This window comes from Drosophila ficusphila, unplaced genomic scaffold (genome assembly GCF_018152265.1).
Source record: "Drosophila ficusphila isolate 14025-0441.05 unplaced genomic scaffold, ASM1815226v1 contig_791, whole genome shotgun sequence".
In the NCBI taxonomy this organism is placed as follows: domain Eukaryota; kingdom Metazoa; phylum Arthropoda; class Insecta; order Diptera; family Drosophilidae; genus Drosophila; species Drosophila ficusphila.
Genome location: NW_025064737.1, coordinates 1390171 through 1406998, shown reverse-complemented (window position 1 = coordinate 1406998; position 16828 = coordinate 1390171). Strand labels below are relative to the sequence as shown.

Sequence of the window (16828 nt, the reverse complement as noted above, 5' to 3'; positions counted from 1 at the left end):
GACTGAAATTATAAAACCCTTTTGCTCTGCAAGGGTATAAAAATTAGATGTAAATCTAGTGAATCTAGCCTTTGCAGTTAGAATAAACGTAAGCAGCAGACGACTTTTTCATAGAAGAGTTATATTAATATCAAAACTCAGCCGTTTAAAAGTGACTTTGCGTTCCGAAGAAAAACTCTAAGCCCCTTATGTTTTTAAATCCATAAAATTATTTCTAATCAATTTTGCAAGATTCTCGTTATATAATTTTAAATTTTATCACGTTTTAGCTTAGAAGCATTCTGTCAGGTTATTAAATCAGACAGTTGAGAACTGTATTAAATTCAAATTCAAAATCATCTGCTTTAAAACAAAATTTTATTGAAATCAATTCGGAATTTGTTTTAACTTTAAGATGTAGGGTATACTCCTTCCCTGCGCAAGTTTGCTATATCTGTGGCAGCGAAAATCCATGGAGGATGACTACGCAGCGAATCGTAAATTGATTTGATTTTGGAAATATTTTTGAATTTCTTTTTACATATGTATATTTCGTCCATCCATCTTCTACATAGGTAAGTAACCTTTATTTACATTTCCAAGTTCGAAACCTATGTCAACTTTTTTTTTGGTGGTTATTCTTGTTATATCTTCGATAGTATTAGAGTAAAAAACTGTCTTTAAATTAAGTTTGAATTGTACGAAACCTGAGTTTATAATTAAAAGTGAATTCTGAAATAAATAATAATCAAATATTTTGGCGATTGTTATACCTGTTGCCAAGTTAAGATGAATTTAGTAAAAAATTCGGCTAGTTTATTTCAAACAATAAAATTTCACCTGCTAGACAGCCCACAGAAGCCATAAGAAGTGCGCAAGGACAAACAAAAAGCGAAAAAAACAAGGCCTAGTCATCAAAAAACAAAAAGAAACCAAAAATTGGTCATTAAATAAAATAAAATTGTACCGCTTGAAATTAATAAATAAAAAAATATAAATAACTGTAAGAGACCATTCTTAATAGTGTATAGGAATTACATAAAAATCCGTTGGATATATTTAAATTTAATATAACAATGGCAGGGCTGTAACCCACCGTGCGATTCAAATTGTCACGATATAAATATTTATTTTTCAATAATATCGATATTTTTATTTCACATCTCTAATTATCTGCCACCGCTAGTTTCGTGGAATTGTAAAATAAACTGTTTTAGCAGCATAAACATTGAAAGCCCGTGGAAAAACTCATTTTCCGGTGGTCAACGTAAAAACAACTCTTAAGCGTTGAACATATTTGTAAAATAGAGTATATTTATTTCGTAATTTCCTTGTAAAAACGAAAGCGTGCAATTAACTCAAGGCAACTTGTGGATAGCGTGGTAAGAAAACCGGTGGATATGGAAATGGAATCTGACAACAGCGACGACGAGGGATCGATTGGCAACGGATTGGACTTGACCGGAATTCTATTTGGCAACATTGATTCCGAGGGAAGATTGCTTGAAGATGACGAAAACGAGGGACGCGGAGGCACCGGGTTCGATGCGGAGCTCCGAGAAAACATTGGATCGTTATCAAAGTAAGTATTCTAAAAGGTGCTTTTGAAAAACCCCTCTGCCCACCGAGGTTAATCTTTGTAGATCAGCCTCATACACATGGGAGTATAGAGGTATATGCGGTTAAATAAACTTAAAACTCGTTGGTTAACAAGAGGAGTTCACTATTCTACTTCTATTAATAACACCACAGTATCAAGTACTCGATAGCTTGATTCGCTCTTTGCAGGTCTTGTGGCCGATTCCTCGAAATTGATAAAATAATAAGTTAAAAATCACTTGCAGGTTGGGTCTGGATTCAATGCTGCTCGAGGTAATTGACCGTAAAGAAGTTGAACCCCTCTCCGAGGATGAAGAAGAGGAGAAATCTGAGGCCAGTGCCAGTGGCGGTCTCAGTGCCTTCGACGCCCTCAAGGCCGGCGTAAAAAGTGACGAAAAGGAGGATGGTGCCGTTAAAGCTCAAGACGATGCCATAGATTACTCAGACATTAACGAGTTATCCGAGGATTGCCCACGCACTCCGCCTGAAGAACCCTCCTCCTACGATGACCTAGAGGACGCCATCCCCGCCTCAAAGGTGGAAGCTAAGCTGAGTAAGTGATATCAGCAACGCAGAAATCTACCAAGATGATAAGAAAAGTCAAAAGGAACTTCCTTTAAAGACATTCTCGTTTGGTCTGTATTATGAATCTAAGACGATCTGTTTTGTCACATCTGACTAGTAATTGCTAATCTTATAATAATAATACAAAATAAGGTTAAAATGGTTTTCGTAAAAGGGATATATACAAAGCCTACTTAAAATGTTTTTTTGTTTGTCATCACTTGCTCTTTGAGTTTTCTATCAAATTGTTATTTGACAACAATAAAGCATCGAAAACCGATTTCGCTTACATCAAAACATTTTCTTTTACAGCCAAGGACGATAAAGAACTGATGCCACCGCCAAGTGCTCCCATGCGTTCGGGTTCTGGAAGCGGAACTGATGAGCCCGCCAAGCCAAATGATGCTGCCGCTGCCAGTGGTGATTCCAAGTCTATCGATCCCAAGGGTATAACTCGGTCTTACAATGACGAAATCAAAACGTTACACATTTCACCCTTTTTAGATGCGGATCGCAAGCTGGACACTCCGCTGGCTGACATTCTACCATCCAAGTATCAGAATGTGGATGTCCGCGAGCTTTTTCCCGACTTCCGTCCCCAAAAGGTGCTCCGCTTCTCGAGACTTTTTGGTCCTGGTAAACCCACAAGCCTTCCGCAGATTTGGCGACACGTCCGCAAACGTCGTCGCAAGCGAAACCAGTCCAGGGACCAGAAGGTAAAGATTCAATTAGATGAAGATCAGCACTAGTTTACTTTAAACATATAAAATCATACAATTTCACAAATCATATAACCAGTTGACCAACACCGGTGGTTCCGATTCGCCAAGCGATTCTGATGAGCCCCGGAAGCGTGGCTTCAGTCTGCACTACGGACCGGAGCCTACGCCGGCGGAGTGCATGTCTGACGACGAGGACAAGCTGCTGGGCGACTTCAACAGCGAGGACGTGCGTCCGGAGGGTCCAGAGAATGGGGAAAACAGCGACCAGAAGCCCAAGGTTGCCGACTGGCGTTACGGTCCGGCACAGATTTGGTACGATATGCTGGAGGTGCCCGACTCCGGCGAGGGGTTCAACTACGGCTTCAAGACAAAGACGGCCTCCTCCTCGTCCCAGGCGCCGATCAAGGATGAGCGAAATGCAAACAGTCCGGAGGGAGATGGCGACGAGCCGTGCATTGCAGACGACGCCTTTCTGATGGTATCCCAGCTGCACTGGGAGGACGACGTGGTCTGGGATGGCAACGACATCAAGGCAAAGGTGCTGCAGAAGCTGAACTCGAAGACCAATGCAGCCGGATGGCTACCCTCCAGTGGATCGCGAACTGCCGGTGCCTTTAGCCAGCCGGGAAAAACATCTCTGCCGGTGGGAAGCACGACGGGCAGCTCCAAGCAGGGCTCGGCAGCATCCAGCAAAAAGGCACAACAGAAGTAGTTCTTGGTCTATGAAAAAAAAGTTTCGCATTCTGATCTTCCTCTTGCTTTCAGTGCTCAAGTGAAGCCGGCAGAGGCACCCGATGACACCTGGTACAGCTTGTTCCCGGTGGAAAATGAGGAGCTTATCTACCACAAGTGGGAGGACGAGGTGATTTGGGACGCCCAGCAAATGAGTAAGGTGCCCAAGCCGAAGGTTCTCACTCTGGACCCCAACGACGAGAACATTATCCTGGGAATACCCGACGACATTGACCCATCCAAGATCAACAAGAGCACGGGACCTCCGCCCAAAATCAAGATTCCGCATCCCCACGTGAAGAAGTCAAAGATCCTGCTTGGCAAGGCAGGCGTGATTAACGTGCTGGCGGAGGACGCGCCCCCGCCGCCACCGAAAAGTCCCGATCGAGACCCCTTCAACATATCAAACGACACGTGAGTCTCTACTAGATCTCTTATAATCGGAATAATATATAATATCCCTTTGTAGGTACTACACGCCCAAGACAGAACCGACACTGCGCCTGAAGGTCGGCGGTGGAAATCTCATCCAACACTCGACTCCGGTGGTAGAGCTGCGGGCTCCGTTTGTGCCCACTCACATGAGCGAGATGAAGCTGCGCTCCTTCCATCGTCCCCCACTCAAGAAGTACTCCCACGGAGCGCTCGCCCAGGCGACGCCCCACCCCGTCTTCCCACTGGTAAAGACCATCGCGAAGAAGGCCAAACAGCGCGAGGTGGAGCGCATCGCCTCCGGTGGCGGAGACGTCTTCTTCATGCGCAACCCAGAGGACCTGAGTGGCAGAGACGGAGACATCGTGCTGGCCGAGTTCTGCGAAGAGCACCCACCGCTGATGAACCAGGTGGGCATGTGCTCCAAGATCAAGAACTACTACAAGCGCAAGGCGGAAAAGGACAGTGGACCTCAGGATTATGTCTACGGAGAGGTGGCCTTCGCGCACACCAGTCCCTTCCTGGGCATCCTGCATCCCGGCCAGTGCATCCAGGCGATTGAGAACAACATGTACCGAGCTCCCATTTATCCGCACACTATGGCCCACAACGATTTCCTGGTTATTCGCACCCGGAACAACTACTGGATTCGGTCGGTGAACTCGATCTTTACGGTGGGCCAGGAGTGTCCGCTGTACGAGGTCCCGGGTCCCAACTCAAAGCGAGCAAACAACTTCACACGCGACTTTCTGCAGGTGAGTGCCAATATGAAGCTCCTTATAATACATTCAGTAGTCTTACCAAAGAAATGATTATTTGGTGAAAGTGAGTTATAAATCCGACCTGAAGCTCTTTCGGACAACTTACCAAAAAAAAAAGTTTCCTTAACATCTGAGATCTAAGCTGTGTTTTATCTTTATTTCCAGGTCTTTATCTACCGCTTGTTCTGGAAGAGTCGCGACAATCCGCGTCGAATCCGAATGGACGACATAAAGCGGGCCTTTCCAGCTCATTCCGAGAGCAGCATCCGCAAGCGACTCAAGCAATGCGCCGACTTCAAGCGCACGGGCATGGACTCCAACTGGTGGGTGATCAAGCCGGAGTTCCGCCTGCCCTCCGAAGAGGAGATCCGCGCCATGGTCTCGCCTGAGCAGTGCTGCGCCTACTTCAGTATGATCGCTGCAGAACAGCGCCTCAAGGTAATTGGTTTAAAATACATTAAATAATGATATGTTCGGTATTTTAATTTTATTTGCTTAAATTGCCTTTTGCTTCTGCGAGTAGATTCTTTACTTACATAATCATTTTTGTTTTTTTCAGGATGCCGGCTATGGAGAGAAGTTTTTGTTCGCTCCGCAGGAGGATGACGACGAGGAGGCGCAACTGAAACTTGACGATGAGGTGAAGGTGGCGCCCTGGAACACCACTCGTGCCTATATCCAGGCGATGCGGGGCAAGTGCTTGCTGCAGCTGAGTGGTCCCGCTGATCCCACCGGTTGCGGTGAAGGATTTTCCTACGTTCGAGTGCCAAACAAGCCCACGGTAAGGCAAACCTAAATCAAATCGGTAAAAACCTAAAATTAGTCTATGCAACGTTTTTTTCGATTTATAGCAAACTAAGGAGGAGCAGGAGTCGCAGCCAAAACGATCGGTCACCGGAACCGACGCGGATCTGCGTCGTCTGCCACTCCAGCGTGCCAAGGAGCTGCTGCGTCAGTTCAAGGTGCCCGAGGAGGAGATCAAAAAGCTTTCCCGCTGGGAGGTTATCGACGTGGTGCGCACCTTGTCCACAGAGAAGGCGAAGGCTGGTGAGGAGGGAATGGATAAGTTCTCTCGCGGCAACAGGTTCTCCATTGCCGAGCATCAAGAACGTTATAAGGAAGAGTGCCAGCGCATCTTCGACCTGCAGAACCGGGTGCTTGCCAGCTCAGAGGTGTTATCCACCGACGAGGCGGAGTCCTCGGCCTCTGAGGAATCAGACCTCGAGGAACTGGGCAAGAATCTGGAGAACATGCTGTCCAACAAGAAGACCTCCACGCAGCTGTCGCTGGAGCGTGAGGAGCAGGAGCGCCAGGAGCTGCTCCGCCAGTTGGACGATGAGCACGGTGGACCAAGTGGCAGTGGCGGCGCCAAGGGCGCCAAAGGCAAGGAGGATGCCGGTCAGCAAATGCTGGCGACCAGCAACCAGGGCAGGATTCTCCGAATCACGCGCACCTTCAGGGGAAACGACGGCAAGGAGTATACCCGCGTGGAGACTGTGCGGCGCCAGCCGGTGATCGATGCTTACATCAAGATTCGCACCACAAAGGACGAGCAGTTCATCAAGCAATTCGCCACGCTAGACGAGCAGCAGAAGGAGGAGATGAAGCGCGAGAAGAGGCGTATTCAGGAGCAGCTGCGTCGCATCAAGCGCAACCAGGAGCGCGAACGTCTAGCTCAGCTGGCCCAGAACCAGAAGCTGCAGCCAGGTGGCATGCCGACTTCCCTGGGCGACCCCAAGAGTTCTGGCGGTCACTCGCACAAGGAGCGGGACAGTGGCTACAAGGAGGTCAGTCCCTCGCGCAAGAAGTTTAAGCTGAAGCCGGACCTCAAGCTCAAGTGCGGAGCTTGTGGCCAGGTGGGCCACATGCGCACGAACAAGGCGTGTCCGCTGTACACGGGAATGCAGAGCAGTCTGTCCCAGTCGAATCCCTCGCTGGCTGACGACTTGGACGAGCAGAGCGAGAAGGAGATGAATATGGACGACGACGATTTGGTGAATGTCGATGGCACCAAGGTGACGCTGAGCAGCAAGGTGCTCAAGCGGCACGGCGGAGATGACGGCAAGCGACGCAGTGGCTCCAGCTCAGGTCTCACCTTGAAGGTTCCCCGGGACGCCATGGGCAAAAAGAAACGCAGAGTGGGCGGCGATCTCCATTGCGACTACCTTCAGCGGCACAACAAGACGGCCAATCGAAGGCGCACCGATCCCGTGGTCGTGCTGTCCTCCATTTTGGAGCTCGTTCTCAACGAGCTGCGTTCCATGCCCGATGTAACGCCATTTATGTTCCCAGTGAATGCGAAACGGGTGCCCGACTACTACCGCGTAGTGACCAAGCCCATGGACTTGCAGACGATGAGGGAGAACATTCGCCAGCGGCGTTATACAAGTCGAGAGATGTTCCTAACGGACATTAAGCAGATCTTGGACAACTCGACCCTCTACAATGGATCGCAAAGCGCTTACACTGTGGCCGCCCAGCGCATGTTCACCAACTGCTACGAGCTTCTAACCGAACGGGAGGATAAGCTTATGCGCCTTGAGAAGGCCATCAACCCACTGCTGGACGACGATGACCAGGTGGCACTCTCCTTCATATTTGACAAGCTGCACACACAGATCAAACAACAAACCGAGAGCTGGCCTTTCCTTAAGCCGGTCAACAAGAAGCAGGTCAAGGACTACTACACGGTCATCAAGCGGCCCATGGACCTCGAAACTATCGGCAAGAACATTGAAGGTTAGTTCTTGAGGGTTCATATTAACTTCTTCAGACTTCCAGTCTGTATTTCGATGTTTAGCATTCTTTTCAAAAGAAAAGGAAACGTTTTATTTGTAAGATGGTCGGTTGCGTGCATAAAATATATCAGTCGTGCAAATACTAACTTAAACTTTTCAACAGCTCATCGATATCACAGTCGCGCCGAGTATCTGGCTGACATCGAGTTGATTGCCACCAACTGCGAGCAGTACAATGGCAGCGATACTCGCTACACCAAGTTCGCCAAGAAGATACTAGAGTTCGCGCAGTCCCAGTTGGAAGAGGTAAGCTGATCAAACTGAATACTCGTCAGCGAAAATCTATTAATGTGATTTCAAATTAGTTTGCGGAGCACTGCGCCCAGTTGGAGGATAATATAGCCAAGACCCAGGAGCGCGCCAGGGAGAATGCACCCGAGTTTGATGAAGCCTGGGGCAATGATGACTACAACTTTGACCGCGGCAGTCGAGGCAGCTCACCAGGGGATGACTACATCGATGTGGAGAGCCACGGCGGACACGCCTCTTCATCGAACTCCATCCACCGCGGCATGGGAGCGGAAAGGGATGGACCATCCCACTCCGCGTCGTCATTGCGGAAGCCTCCACCTCCGGGGCCGGGTGAGGTGAAGCGCGGGAGGGGAAGACCCCGCAAGCAGCGCGATCCCGTGGAGGAGGGTAAGTGGCTTAGGGTCTCTTTCCTACTACTTGTTTCGCCTGATTGGTCATGGATCTCTATTTGCATACATACATTTCCACATTTTTCTCTCTTCTGTGGACTTCTAATGAACTATTGGTTTTGATCACGCTTCCTCCTACATTTCAAAATCAGTAAATACAGGATATATACAAATTGAATATTGCAAACGCTCTGGTTATGGTTGACTCGGATCTGAACAGATCCACATGCTTATACTAATCCCAGACTTATAACTTCAGTTTAAGCGTAGTTTAACTGTACTCTCGAATGGATGATGTTAACCGAGAATCTGAATAATTGTACAGATTTCATGTAGGTCTTGAGCCATCATCGCAATGCATGAATCTGAATACCTAGTAGTCTTAAAATGCTCCGAGAACTTAGAAGTTTAATACTATTGAAAAATAGATCTAAGTAAATGGTTGAATTTTTTGATACATCAAACGTATTTGTTTAGTTATTGAAATCGTATGTACATATTAGTTTTTAGAAATCAAGAATCTAGTGTTCAATTTAAATGGTTATAAGGTTAATCAAGGAAGCCATAATGAACCGTGAGGTTAATCAAGAATACCCTAATGAACCGATCTTTGTCATATAATGTTTGGCCAGAACGTGTATAGTCGAAAAAGTTCAATTGTTTACAAGTCGGATACAAAAATCTGAATCTTTTCTGGGTTAAAGAAATTAGAGGGCAACTCATCAAAGTGTGGCCACACAGCCGAGCAAATAAAAGTTTGAAAAACTTGATACTGTTGACACCTACGAACTGCAAAAACTTTTACCTTTTTCTAGTCAAATCCCAGAATCCGGTTAAGCGCGGTCGGGGCCGTCCGAGGAAGGACAGCCTTGCCTCAAACATGAGTCACACGCAAGCTTACTTCCTGGATGAAGGTAAGCCTCTAATCGCCGACTAATCGGATCTAAGCCAGCTGGCCGCAACACAAATACTCACTTGCATCAACTTTTTAAAATACATGAAACCCAAAATTTATTTACAACCAACAGCTTTTTCACACGCACCTCATTTTCGGTTTGGATTTACGAGCTTAGATACTAACTGTAGTGCTAACCATAGATTTGTATTTTAGTAGCTTCAATTTTTGCATGCATTTTTAGAATATATTTTAATTTGCCATTTCGACAATTTTAAATTTAACATGCTATGTTTTATTTCAGTTGTTGGTAATGCACAAGTCACCTAACAATATTTGAATCTTTTAATAAAATGACCTTTAATCCAATAGACCTGCAATGTTCGACCGACGACGAGGACGATGACGAAGAAGAGGACTTCCAGGAGGTCTCTGAGGACGAGAACAATGCGGCCAGCATTTTGGATCAGGGCGAACGCATCAACGCGCCCGCAGAAGGCATGGATGCCATGTTCGATCCCAAGAACATCAAGACGGAGATCGACATCGAGGCCCAGCAGATTGCAGGTGGGTTAATTCGAACAACATATACTTCTTTTGAATTAAGAATAATTCAGTTTAAATTATTATAATAGCCACGTTGGTTGATTTGATTTATTTTTCTCCTCACCTTACAAAATCATACATAAGTTATGTTTTCTTAACATTGCTCATAGTCCATTTTATATTTAAACATATTTTTTACGGTTCTGGGTCCTTGTTGCAAAGTGTTATACTAATCTAAATACCACTTTCGATCGCTGACTTTGTTTGGATTTGGTTTCTCTTTCGTATTTTACCAAAATCGCCTGAGCAGAGGAGCCGGTCGGCGAGGATGACAGCCAGCAGGTGGCCGAAGCAATGGTGCAGTTAAGTGGCGTGGGCGCTGGCTACTATGCTCAACAGCAGCAAGGTCTCTATTATCCATGCTAAGTGTCTGTGTTGTGCCCTCGTTGTCCATGTCCCTACCCCCTAAACCTCATACTTGATACGCTTTTAAATACGCTCTTACTGATTGGGTTTTACCAAAATATTTTAGATGAGTCCATGGACGTGGACCCCAACTACGATCCCTCTGACTTCCTGGCCATGCACAAGCCTCGCCAGAATCTTGGTGAGCCCAGCAACTTGCAGGGCGCCTTCAGCAATTTCCTCTCGCATGTTCAGGATGACAATGGTCCGTACAACACACAAGAGGCCAGTACAAGTGCCGCAGCAGCTTCAGGAATGGAAATGAATCTGCCGACCCATGAAGACGATTCCATGGCAATGCAAATGCCACCGGAAATGCCTGCCAACAATCTAGGTATCGACGATGATCTGGACATTTCGGAGAGTGATGAAGAGGAAGATGGCTCCAGAGTGCGCATCAAAAAGGAGGTCTTCGACGAAGGAGACTACGGTCTGCAGCACCACCAGCAGATGGGAATGCCATCATCACAGTCACAGATCTACATGGTGGATTCGTCTAACGAACCCACGAACCTCGACTATCAGCAGCCACCGCAGATGGACTTCCAGCAGGTTCAGGGGATGGATCAGATGCAGCAACAGGTGATGCAGCAGCAGGCCATGCCCCCGCTGCAACAGGAGCAGCCGCAAACGCCGCAGGGAGACAATGATTATGCATGGACCTTTTAGTGCTATCTTCACTCTTCGAGAGAAAGAGACTGTGGAAATACTTTGTTGATCCGATCGATCCGATCAAATTCAATTTTACTTTATTATTTTGCTTGAGTTGGGTGTCCATTTAAAAAATTCAATAATTTTCCCTTTATGTAAATTAATAGGCTTCTTAATTGCCGAGCTACCAATAACTACTTTCATAATCCACCTAATTCAATGCTCTTCGCTCAAAAATGTTTTCATTTCCCGTTTTGGTTTCTTGATTTTTCTATAAAATTGTATTGCAAACAAATTGTTAATGAAGTTGAAAAGCTTAAGCCCCCATAAAAACAATTTGTTTGAGAGCTTTGCAGGTCCAGGCCGGACTGTAAATCGTTTAATATTTAATAGCTCAACTCACAGTTAACGTGATAACGTAAATCTTAGCTTAACTTGCGTGTCACAGTCGTCGTCCTCCCCTCTGCCTCCTTTCCGGCGGCATGACGCCATTCACTGCCGCCTCCGCCGCTCCACCAACGCGCCCTATTGCTTTGAGAATTGTCGGGTTGCACTCGAGTGGGTTAGTGATGCCACATGGCGTGTAAAAGTTCCCGTGTTCCGGATTTTACAGCAGCTTCAGGTGGCCGGTGACCCGGTCGATGTCCACGGCGGCCGCTGGGCCCACGGCCAGCACAGTCTTGGAGTTCGCCTCGATCTGGGTGCGACCGGCATCGCGGATAAGGCACGTGTTTAGCTGCTGCCGCTCGGCGGCCTTCTTGATCGCCATCAGCTCCGCCTCGCTCTCCACGCGCACGGCGATCTTGGCGCATCCGCAGTTTTCCCACGCCCGCAACAGCCGGGGCGTCCTGGCCACCGCTCGCTGGTAGGCACCCACTGCTCCGTGGCCACATTGGGCGGCGATCTTGCCTTTGCCCATCTTGAGGTCGTTGCGCACCACAAGGACCATCTTGAAGTTGTCGTTGAAACCTCCGAAACCCTGAAGGATCAATCGAAATCTCTATTAGTATCAGTAGGATGGGCAAAAAAGATTACTTGTCGAAGCTCGCAGAAAAGATGAATGTTTGGAAAAGGAATATACACCCCATTTCAATGTCTACCGGTAAATATTTCCATAAAAGCTTCAATAGTAATTACATTTCGGAACCCTTTCAGTGAAAAAGAATAAAAAAGGAATAAATCTGCCCAACATTTTCATTTACATATTTAAATTTTTAGTTCTATGCCTAAAAACCCGCAGGAATATATTTTGACTTATTTTTTTTTGTATTTTAAAAGCGGCTATATGATAGTCCGATATTTAGTCTTTACTGACTTCTTCTGTAGTTCATGGGGAAAGTGTCTTCTTCTCTGAGTTTGACTGAAATTGTTTCAAGTTATGTCGAAATTCCACTGCTGACAATTTAAAACAGCTCTACTATTCTTGTGACCGCCAGTGTAAGTGTCTGTATCGAGTTAATGGTGCCTGCAAGTGCTATGTAAGCACCAGGTGTTTAAACAATGTAAGACCGTCTGGACACCCATTACAGTTATGGTGTGGGTCAGCAGCTTACCTTATCCGCAACAGGAGCCGCCTCGGAAACACTGAACCCTGAGGATCCGGACGCCGATGCAGCCGCTCCTTCAGGGGACGAGTCCTTGACGTCTCCACGCTTAAGGGCGTAACGGTAGCCCACGAAAAAGGAGAGCATCACAGCCAATCCATTGATGATCTGCGTAGAGTCCAGCAGCTTGTCGCCCATGATGCTCCGTATATTTTCTATATTTCGCGAAAAACGCAGCCGATGGCGCTCACTTCACGTTTCCGGATGCGGTCACACCAACTGAGGATTTCCACGGCGCCGCAACGGTCTTACCAATAGATTTATCGACTTTGTTGCCTCTGTTACCAAGGTGACCATAGCGGCCTCCTTTTGACAAGGATTCTTAATCTCTTATTTAAAAAACCAGTGTCGTAGTTAAAGATAAAAAGTAACCAATATTTGAAAAGTTAAGCTTTTAAGATAAATTCTACATCCAAGTGAAAACACTTGACCATTTTAAAAAATATGTTTTTTAATCAATTCAATAGTAGGCTTAAAAAAAGCTTATATCCTTTTCTATGCCAACGAACCACTCAGTATTGGTACGTCTCCGATTTTTATATTCCTTTGGTACTTAAAGCGAAATCCCACTTTTTTCAAATAACTGTTTGAACAGTAGCTTAGTAAAGTTTTACAAAATATTAATTAATATAAGATCTCAACGTTTTTTTTGTATACTTGTTAGGGAAAGTTACTTTTGCTTAATATACATTATACATATCTGGATTTTAATTTTTTCTTTAAATTGTTTTTTAAATCTAATATTTAATTTGAATTGCAATTTAATTCAAATTTAAAAGGGTAGTGCACTTTCCATTAAATCGTTAAAATTCGATAACGAAAGCTTTACCTAGATACCTTTTAAACTTGGTACCATTTACCTCGAAATACGCTTTTGCGTATACTGTGTACCTATCCTGGGTACAAATAATTGCATCTTTACCAACACTGAATATACATTCGGTTTTGGAGTTATAGGCGGGTAGTGCAGTGTGGCCAAGCAACACTTCGAAAGTAATGTTAAGTTTTTCTTTAACAAATCTTGCCGTTTTTGCATCATTGAATGGCTGCCTCACCTACACATACGTGTCTGAAATTTTCTGTCTTCGTGGACGAAGTTTTGTTAAGGACTCGTTAAATTGCATTTAGCTAGGTTAATATCCTCCTCAAGAACCCCGAATTCACAGCCGCAGCCATGGGCGTAGCCAGCATGTTGCAGATCGACGAGATGCTGGGCGACTTCAACAGAATGAACAAGCGTCAGGTGAGCGGCGCCGCTTCCCGGGCATATGTGCCTACTATATAGCAGCCTTATCCGTGTTTCCCCCTCCCACAGTCGCTCTACCAGGTGCTGAGCTTCGCAATGATCGTCTCCTCGGCGCTGATGATCTGGAAGGGGCTGATGGTGGTCACCGGCAGCGAGTCCCCGATTGTGGTGGTGCTCAGCGGGAGTATGGAGCCGGCTTTTCACCGGGGCGACCTCCTCTTCCTCACCAACTACAAGGAGGAGCCGGTGCGCGTCGGCGAGATCGTCGTCTTCAAGGTGGAAGGCAGGGACATACCCATAGTGCACCGAGTGATCAAGCTGCACGAGAAGTGAGTGTCTCATCGGGCGTATCCTAGGTCAAGAGTTCGTAAGAAAGCAGGGTAATTTCTTGGTAGAATTTTTGAGTGTTGAAAGGAGCCTTTGTGTTTAGGTTTAAGGAATAACTAAGAAGTTATTACTTCTTTCTAAGTTTTTATACACATATGTATGTGAGCCCTATGGGTTAATGAGGGATAGGTTTCTCTTGAATGCCGCATAGGTTTTTGTATAATATAAATGAGTAAGTTTATATAGATCAGTATAGATCCTTAAAGCTCTACGTGATAAAGCTGGGGACAATAGATCAAATTTGTTAACTACTTAGTATCTCAGAAGACAATTTAAACTCTTTGGTCTAGCTCATCGAATTTGCACCACCACAACACTTTAAAATATTTCCAATCTTAGTAACCTGGGAAAATATGAGATTTTTTTCTATAATCATAAACCTTTATTATTCTGTGGATTTATGATAAATCTTATAAAACTATTTAATTTACTTAAAAGTAAATAGATACGTTCAAGTTCTTAAACAAACAATTTGAGTGCAGCTTGAGTAATTAAAATGTCTACTTTAAATCGGAATCTTATCAAAATTGATGCTAATTTTCTTCCTCAGGGAGGATGGCTCCGTCAAGTTCCTGACCAAGGGCGACAACAACAACGTCGACGATCGGGGTCTGTATGCGCCGAACCAGCTGTGGTTGACCAAAAAGGACATCGTGGGCCGGGCCAGGGGCTTCCTGCCGTACGTGGGCATCATAACAATCTTCATGAACGAGTATCCCAAGGTTAAGGTAAGATATGCGACTGCGCCATCGTTTTTCTCTTTACTTATTCAAGCAATGCATTTTTTTTCAGTGGGCCATCCTTTCCATCCTGGCTATTTTCGTGCTGCTGCATCGGGAATAGACGGTTTCGCTCTTATTTTGTAGGTACAATTTATAAGTAGGAAGTGCACAATCTCGAGCCTGTCTGCATTTTCGATTCCTTACCACCCCGAACAGAAAGAACTTTGCGCGGAGTTGAGTTTCAATAAAAATACAAGTAACAATTTTTAATAAGACGACTTTTCAAAGGCAAGGAGCTGCTGCTTGAGGTGAGCACCCCAGTGGTACTTATTTGCTCCGTTTTGGGAAACAATCCGGTGGCAAGGTATGAGAATGGCAATCTCGTTTTTGGCCACGGCATTGGCCACTGCTCTCGTCGCTTTGGGATGACCCATGCGATCGGCCAGTTGGGAATATGTGAAGGTATCGCCAATTTTCAGATCCACGAGAGCTTGCCACACAGATTGCTGAAACTCTGTTCCCTGAACAGCAATGGGGACTACTTCGGAGTTTTCCTTGCCGCACTCGAAGAGTTTGTTCGCCACCAACTGAACAGCATCATCCTCCAGGAGCTGAGATTTAGGCCACCGTCGCTGCGCTTCCAAGAATGTAGTCTTATCGTCTTTATCCACAAAGTAAAGCAAACAAATTGCGTCCTGGTCTTTTGTATCCAGCTTGATTGCACCCATCACCATTCTGCCGAACTTGGTCGATAGAAAGGAGAAGCGGATTATCTCCGGGGGACTATCTACTGGGACCAATCGGATCTGGGCGTTATGGGCGAACCACATTGTCTCTTTCGTTAAATTTTAAAGTTTGGAATTTCGTCAGTGAAGTTGTTTAGTGTTACCATAGCCAGAGCGCCAAAAAACGGCTTATTTCGGATCTCAAAGCAGGGATGCCACCCTGATCTTAAACAGTGGAGCCAGAATTTAGTGAAATCTCCATTCGAAAAACTTTGCTCTTGTAAAAACTTTTTATCGTTAAGCGGTTTTGAAATATTAATTTCGACTGTGTTTTTTTGTTTTTCAAGGAAACCAAATCAGAAAAGGGATGTTTGCTATTAAGTTTTGGCAACTTAGTTGTTAGAGTAAGTTAAAGTATTATATCCTTTTTTATTTTATTTATTATTTTTAACAAATTTAATAATTGCTAATTTAATCAATTTTTATAACAAGAAAGGAATGTAGTTTTGGAGACTCGAAGCTATTTATACAGCCTTTTAGTTAGAAATGATAAATAAATGTATAATACTGTCTTTCAATTTTCATTAAATTAAATTTTAATTTTAAAGTCGTTAAAAAGGTTTATCTTTTTAAAACAATGTCTTGTATGATGCTTTGTTTGGTATTTTTTGATTTGATATAGATTTGTCGATCTTTCCTATGTGATAAAATTGTCCAAACCATGACATTTTTTTTATTCCAAATTGTAAGTCTTTCTAAATTTATTGAAGATGAATCTTATCTTGTTTAATGACATTTAAATATTAATAAAAAAGTATGTTAGTCTATACTATGTGCTTTGTGAATCATTCCTTGCGAATACAAAAATAACGAATTTTGATTTATTTCATTTTTTAAGTTTTTTTTTTTTTATCTTTAATGAAGGTCTTAAAATCCTATCTATCAGCCATGTGCAAAACTGCTTTGCGTAAAGGCGTTTGATGAATTTCCTGGTTCATTTTTTATCGGAAGAAAAATTAATAAAATCAATAAACCCCATAAAAATTCAAGTTTTCACAAACATGTGATAAATGTACAAGGCAGTAATCCCCAATCCAGGTCTGTCCGCACAATGATAGATTTGCATATGGTATTTTGACCACGGGTCTCGCTTTCCAATTAATCAAGATATCCTAGACACTATAAGGTTTGAAGGCTTTTTGGCGGCTGCCCTTTCAGGCAAAATTCCCCAGTCGAATGTTGCTTCGCTTATCGTGTGCACTTGGAAATTGGCGATTACCAAAAATATATACGTCCACAATTCGTCAGAGATATAATTGTAATGCCCACGCTCGCAATAAGTTGTCCACACTGTTTATT

At 44.7% G+C, this 16828-nt stretch overlaps 4 protein-coding genes across 7 annotated transcripts; 2 read left to right on the top strand and 2 right to left on the bottom strand.

The window, feature by feature from the left end:
* The first annotated feature begins 1159 nt into the window (after positions 1–1159).
* Positions 1160–10994, top strand: LOC108091794 (transcription initiation factor TFIID subunit 1). 4 transcript variants are annotated; one of them, XM_017191154.2, is made up of 16 exons: positions 1160–1561; positions 1824–2131; positions 2455–2589; positions 2647–2858; positions 2941–3572; positions 3630–4010; positions 4066–4783; positions 4955–5227; positions 5349–5570; positions 5641–7528; positions 7691–7833; positions 7893–8226; positions 9044–9142; positions 9496–9690; positions 9980–10075; positions 10202–10994. In XM_017191154.2, exons 1-16 carry the CDS (start codon positions 1380–1382, stop codon positions 10801–10803), a joined length of 6420 nt encoding a protein of 2139 aa, XP_017046643.1. In that variant the 5' UTR covers positions 1160–1379; the 3' UTR covers positions 10804–10994. The 4 variants fall into 4 exon arrangements, with proteins under 4 accessions (XP_017046643.1, XP_017046645.1, XP_017046644.1 ...); XM_017191156.2 differs by lacking the exon at positions 9044–9142; XM_017191155.2 differs by lacking the exon at positions 9980–10075.
* A 131-nt stretch (positions 10995–11125) lies between these two features.
* LOC108091795 (probable peptidyl-tRNA hydrolase 2) lies at positions 11126–12614 on the bottom strand. Its single transcript, XM_017191158.2, has 2 exons — positions 12339–12614; positions 11126–11764 (listed from the first exon to the last, which is right to left on the bottom strand). The coding sequence occupies exons 1-2, from the start codon at positions 12525–12527 to the stop codon at positions 11393–11395; spliced, it is 561 nt and encodes a 186-aa protein (XP_017046647.1). The 5' UTR covers positions 12528–12614; the 3' UTR covers positions 11126–11392.
* Positions 12615–13426: 812 nt separating this feature from the next.
* On the top strand, positions 13427–15014 carry LOC108091823 (signal peptidase complex catalytic subunit SEC11A). The gene is made up of 4 exons (XM_017191201.2): positions 13427–13632; positions 13705–13964; positions 14573–14750; positions 14815–15014. The coding sequence occupies exons 1-4, from the start codon at positions 13564–13566 to the stop codon at positions 14863–14865; spliced, it is 558 nt and encodes a 185-aa protein (XP_017046690.1). The 5' UTR covers positions 13427–13563; the 3' UTR covers positions 14866–15014.
* LOC108091822 (bifunctional transcriptional activator/DNA repair enzyme Ada) lies at positions 14979–15655 on the bottom strand. Its single transcript, XM_017191200.2, has one exon. The coding sequence runs from the start codon at positions 15572–15574 to the stop codon at positions 15011–15013; it is 564 nt and encodes a 187-aa protein (XP_017046689.1). The 5' UTR covers positions 15575–15655; the 3' UTR covers positions 14979–15010.
* Positions 15656–16828: the final 1173 nt, after the last annotated feature.

What these genes read in the sequence shown, in the direction of transcription:
- LOC108091794 (XM_017191154.2), top strand. Translation starts at nt 1,380, where the DNA reads ATGGAAATGGAATCTGACAACAGCGACGACGAGGGATCGATTGGCAAC. An exon ending in TTCAACATATCAAACGACAC is followed by an intron (nt 4,011 to 4,065) that starts GTGAGTCTCTAC and finishes ATCCCTTTGTAG; the next exon opens with GTACTACACGCCCAAGACAG. An exon ending in CTGCAGAACAGCGCCTCAAG is followed by an intron (nt 5,228 to 5,348) that starts GTAATTGGTTTA and finishes TGTTTTTTTCAG; the next exon opens with GATGCCGGCTATGGAGAGAA.
- LOC108091795 (XM_017191158.2), bottom strand. Translation starts at nt 12,527, where the DNA reads ATGGGCGACAAGCTGCTGGACTCTACGCAGATCATCAATGGATTGGCT. An exon ending in CGGCTCCTGTTGCGGATAAG is followed by an intron (nt 11,765 to 12,338) that starts GTAAGCTGCTGA and finishes TTGATCCTTCAG; the next exon opens with GGTTTCGGAGGTTTCAACGA.
- LOC108091823 (XM_017191201.2), top strand. Translation starts at nt 13,564, where the DNA reads ATGGGCGTAGCCAGCATGTTGCAGATCGACGAGATGCTGGGCGACTTC. An exon ending in GTGATCAAGCTGCACGAGAA is followed by an intron (nt 13,965 to 14,572) that starts GTGAGTGTCTCA and finishes TTTCTTCCTCAG; the next exon opens with GGAGGATGGCTCCGTCAAGT. An exon ending in ACGAGTATCCCAAGGTTAAG is followed by an intron (nt 14,751 to 14,814) that starts GTAAGATATGCG and finishes ATTTTTTTTCAG; the next exon opens with TGGGCCATCCTTTCCATCCT.
- LOC108091822 (XM_017191200.2), bottom strand. Translation starts at nt 15,574, where the DNA reads ATGTGGTTCGCCCATAACGCCCAGATCCGATTGGTCCCAGTAGATAGT.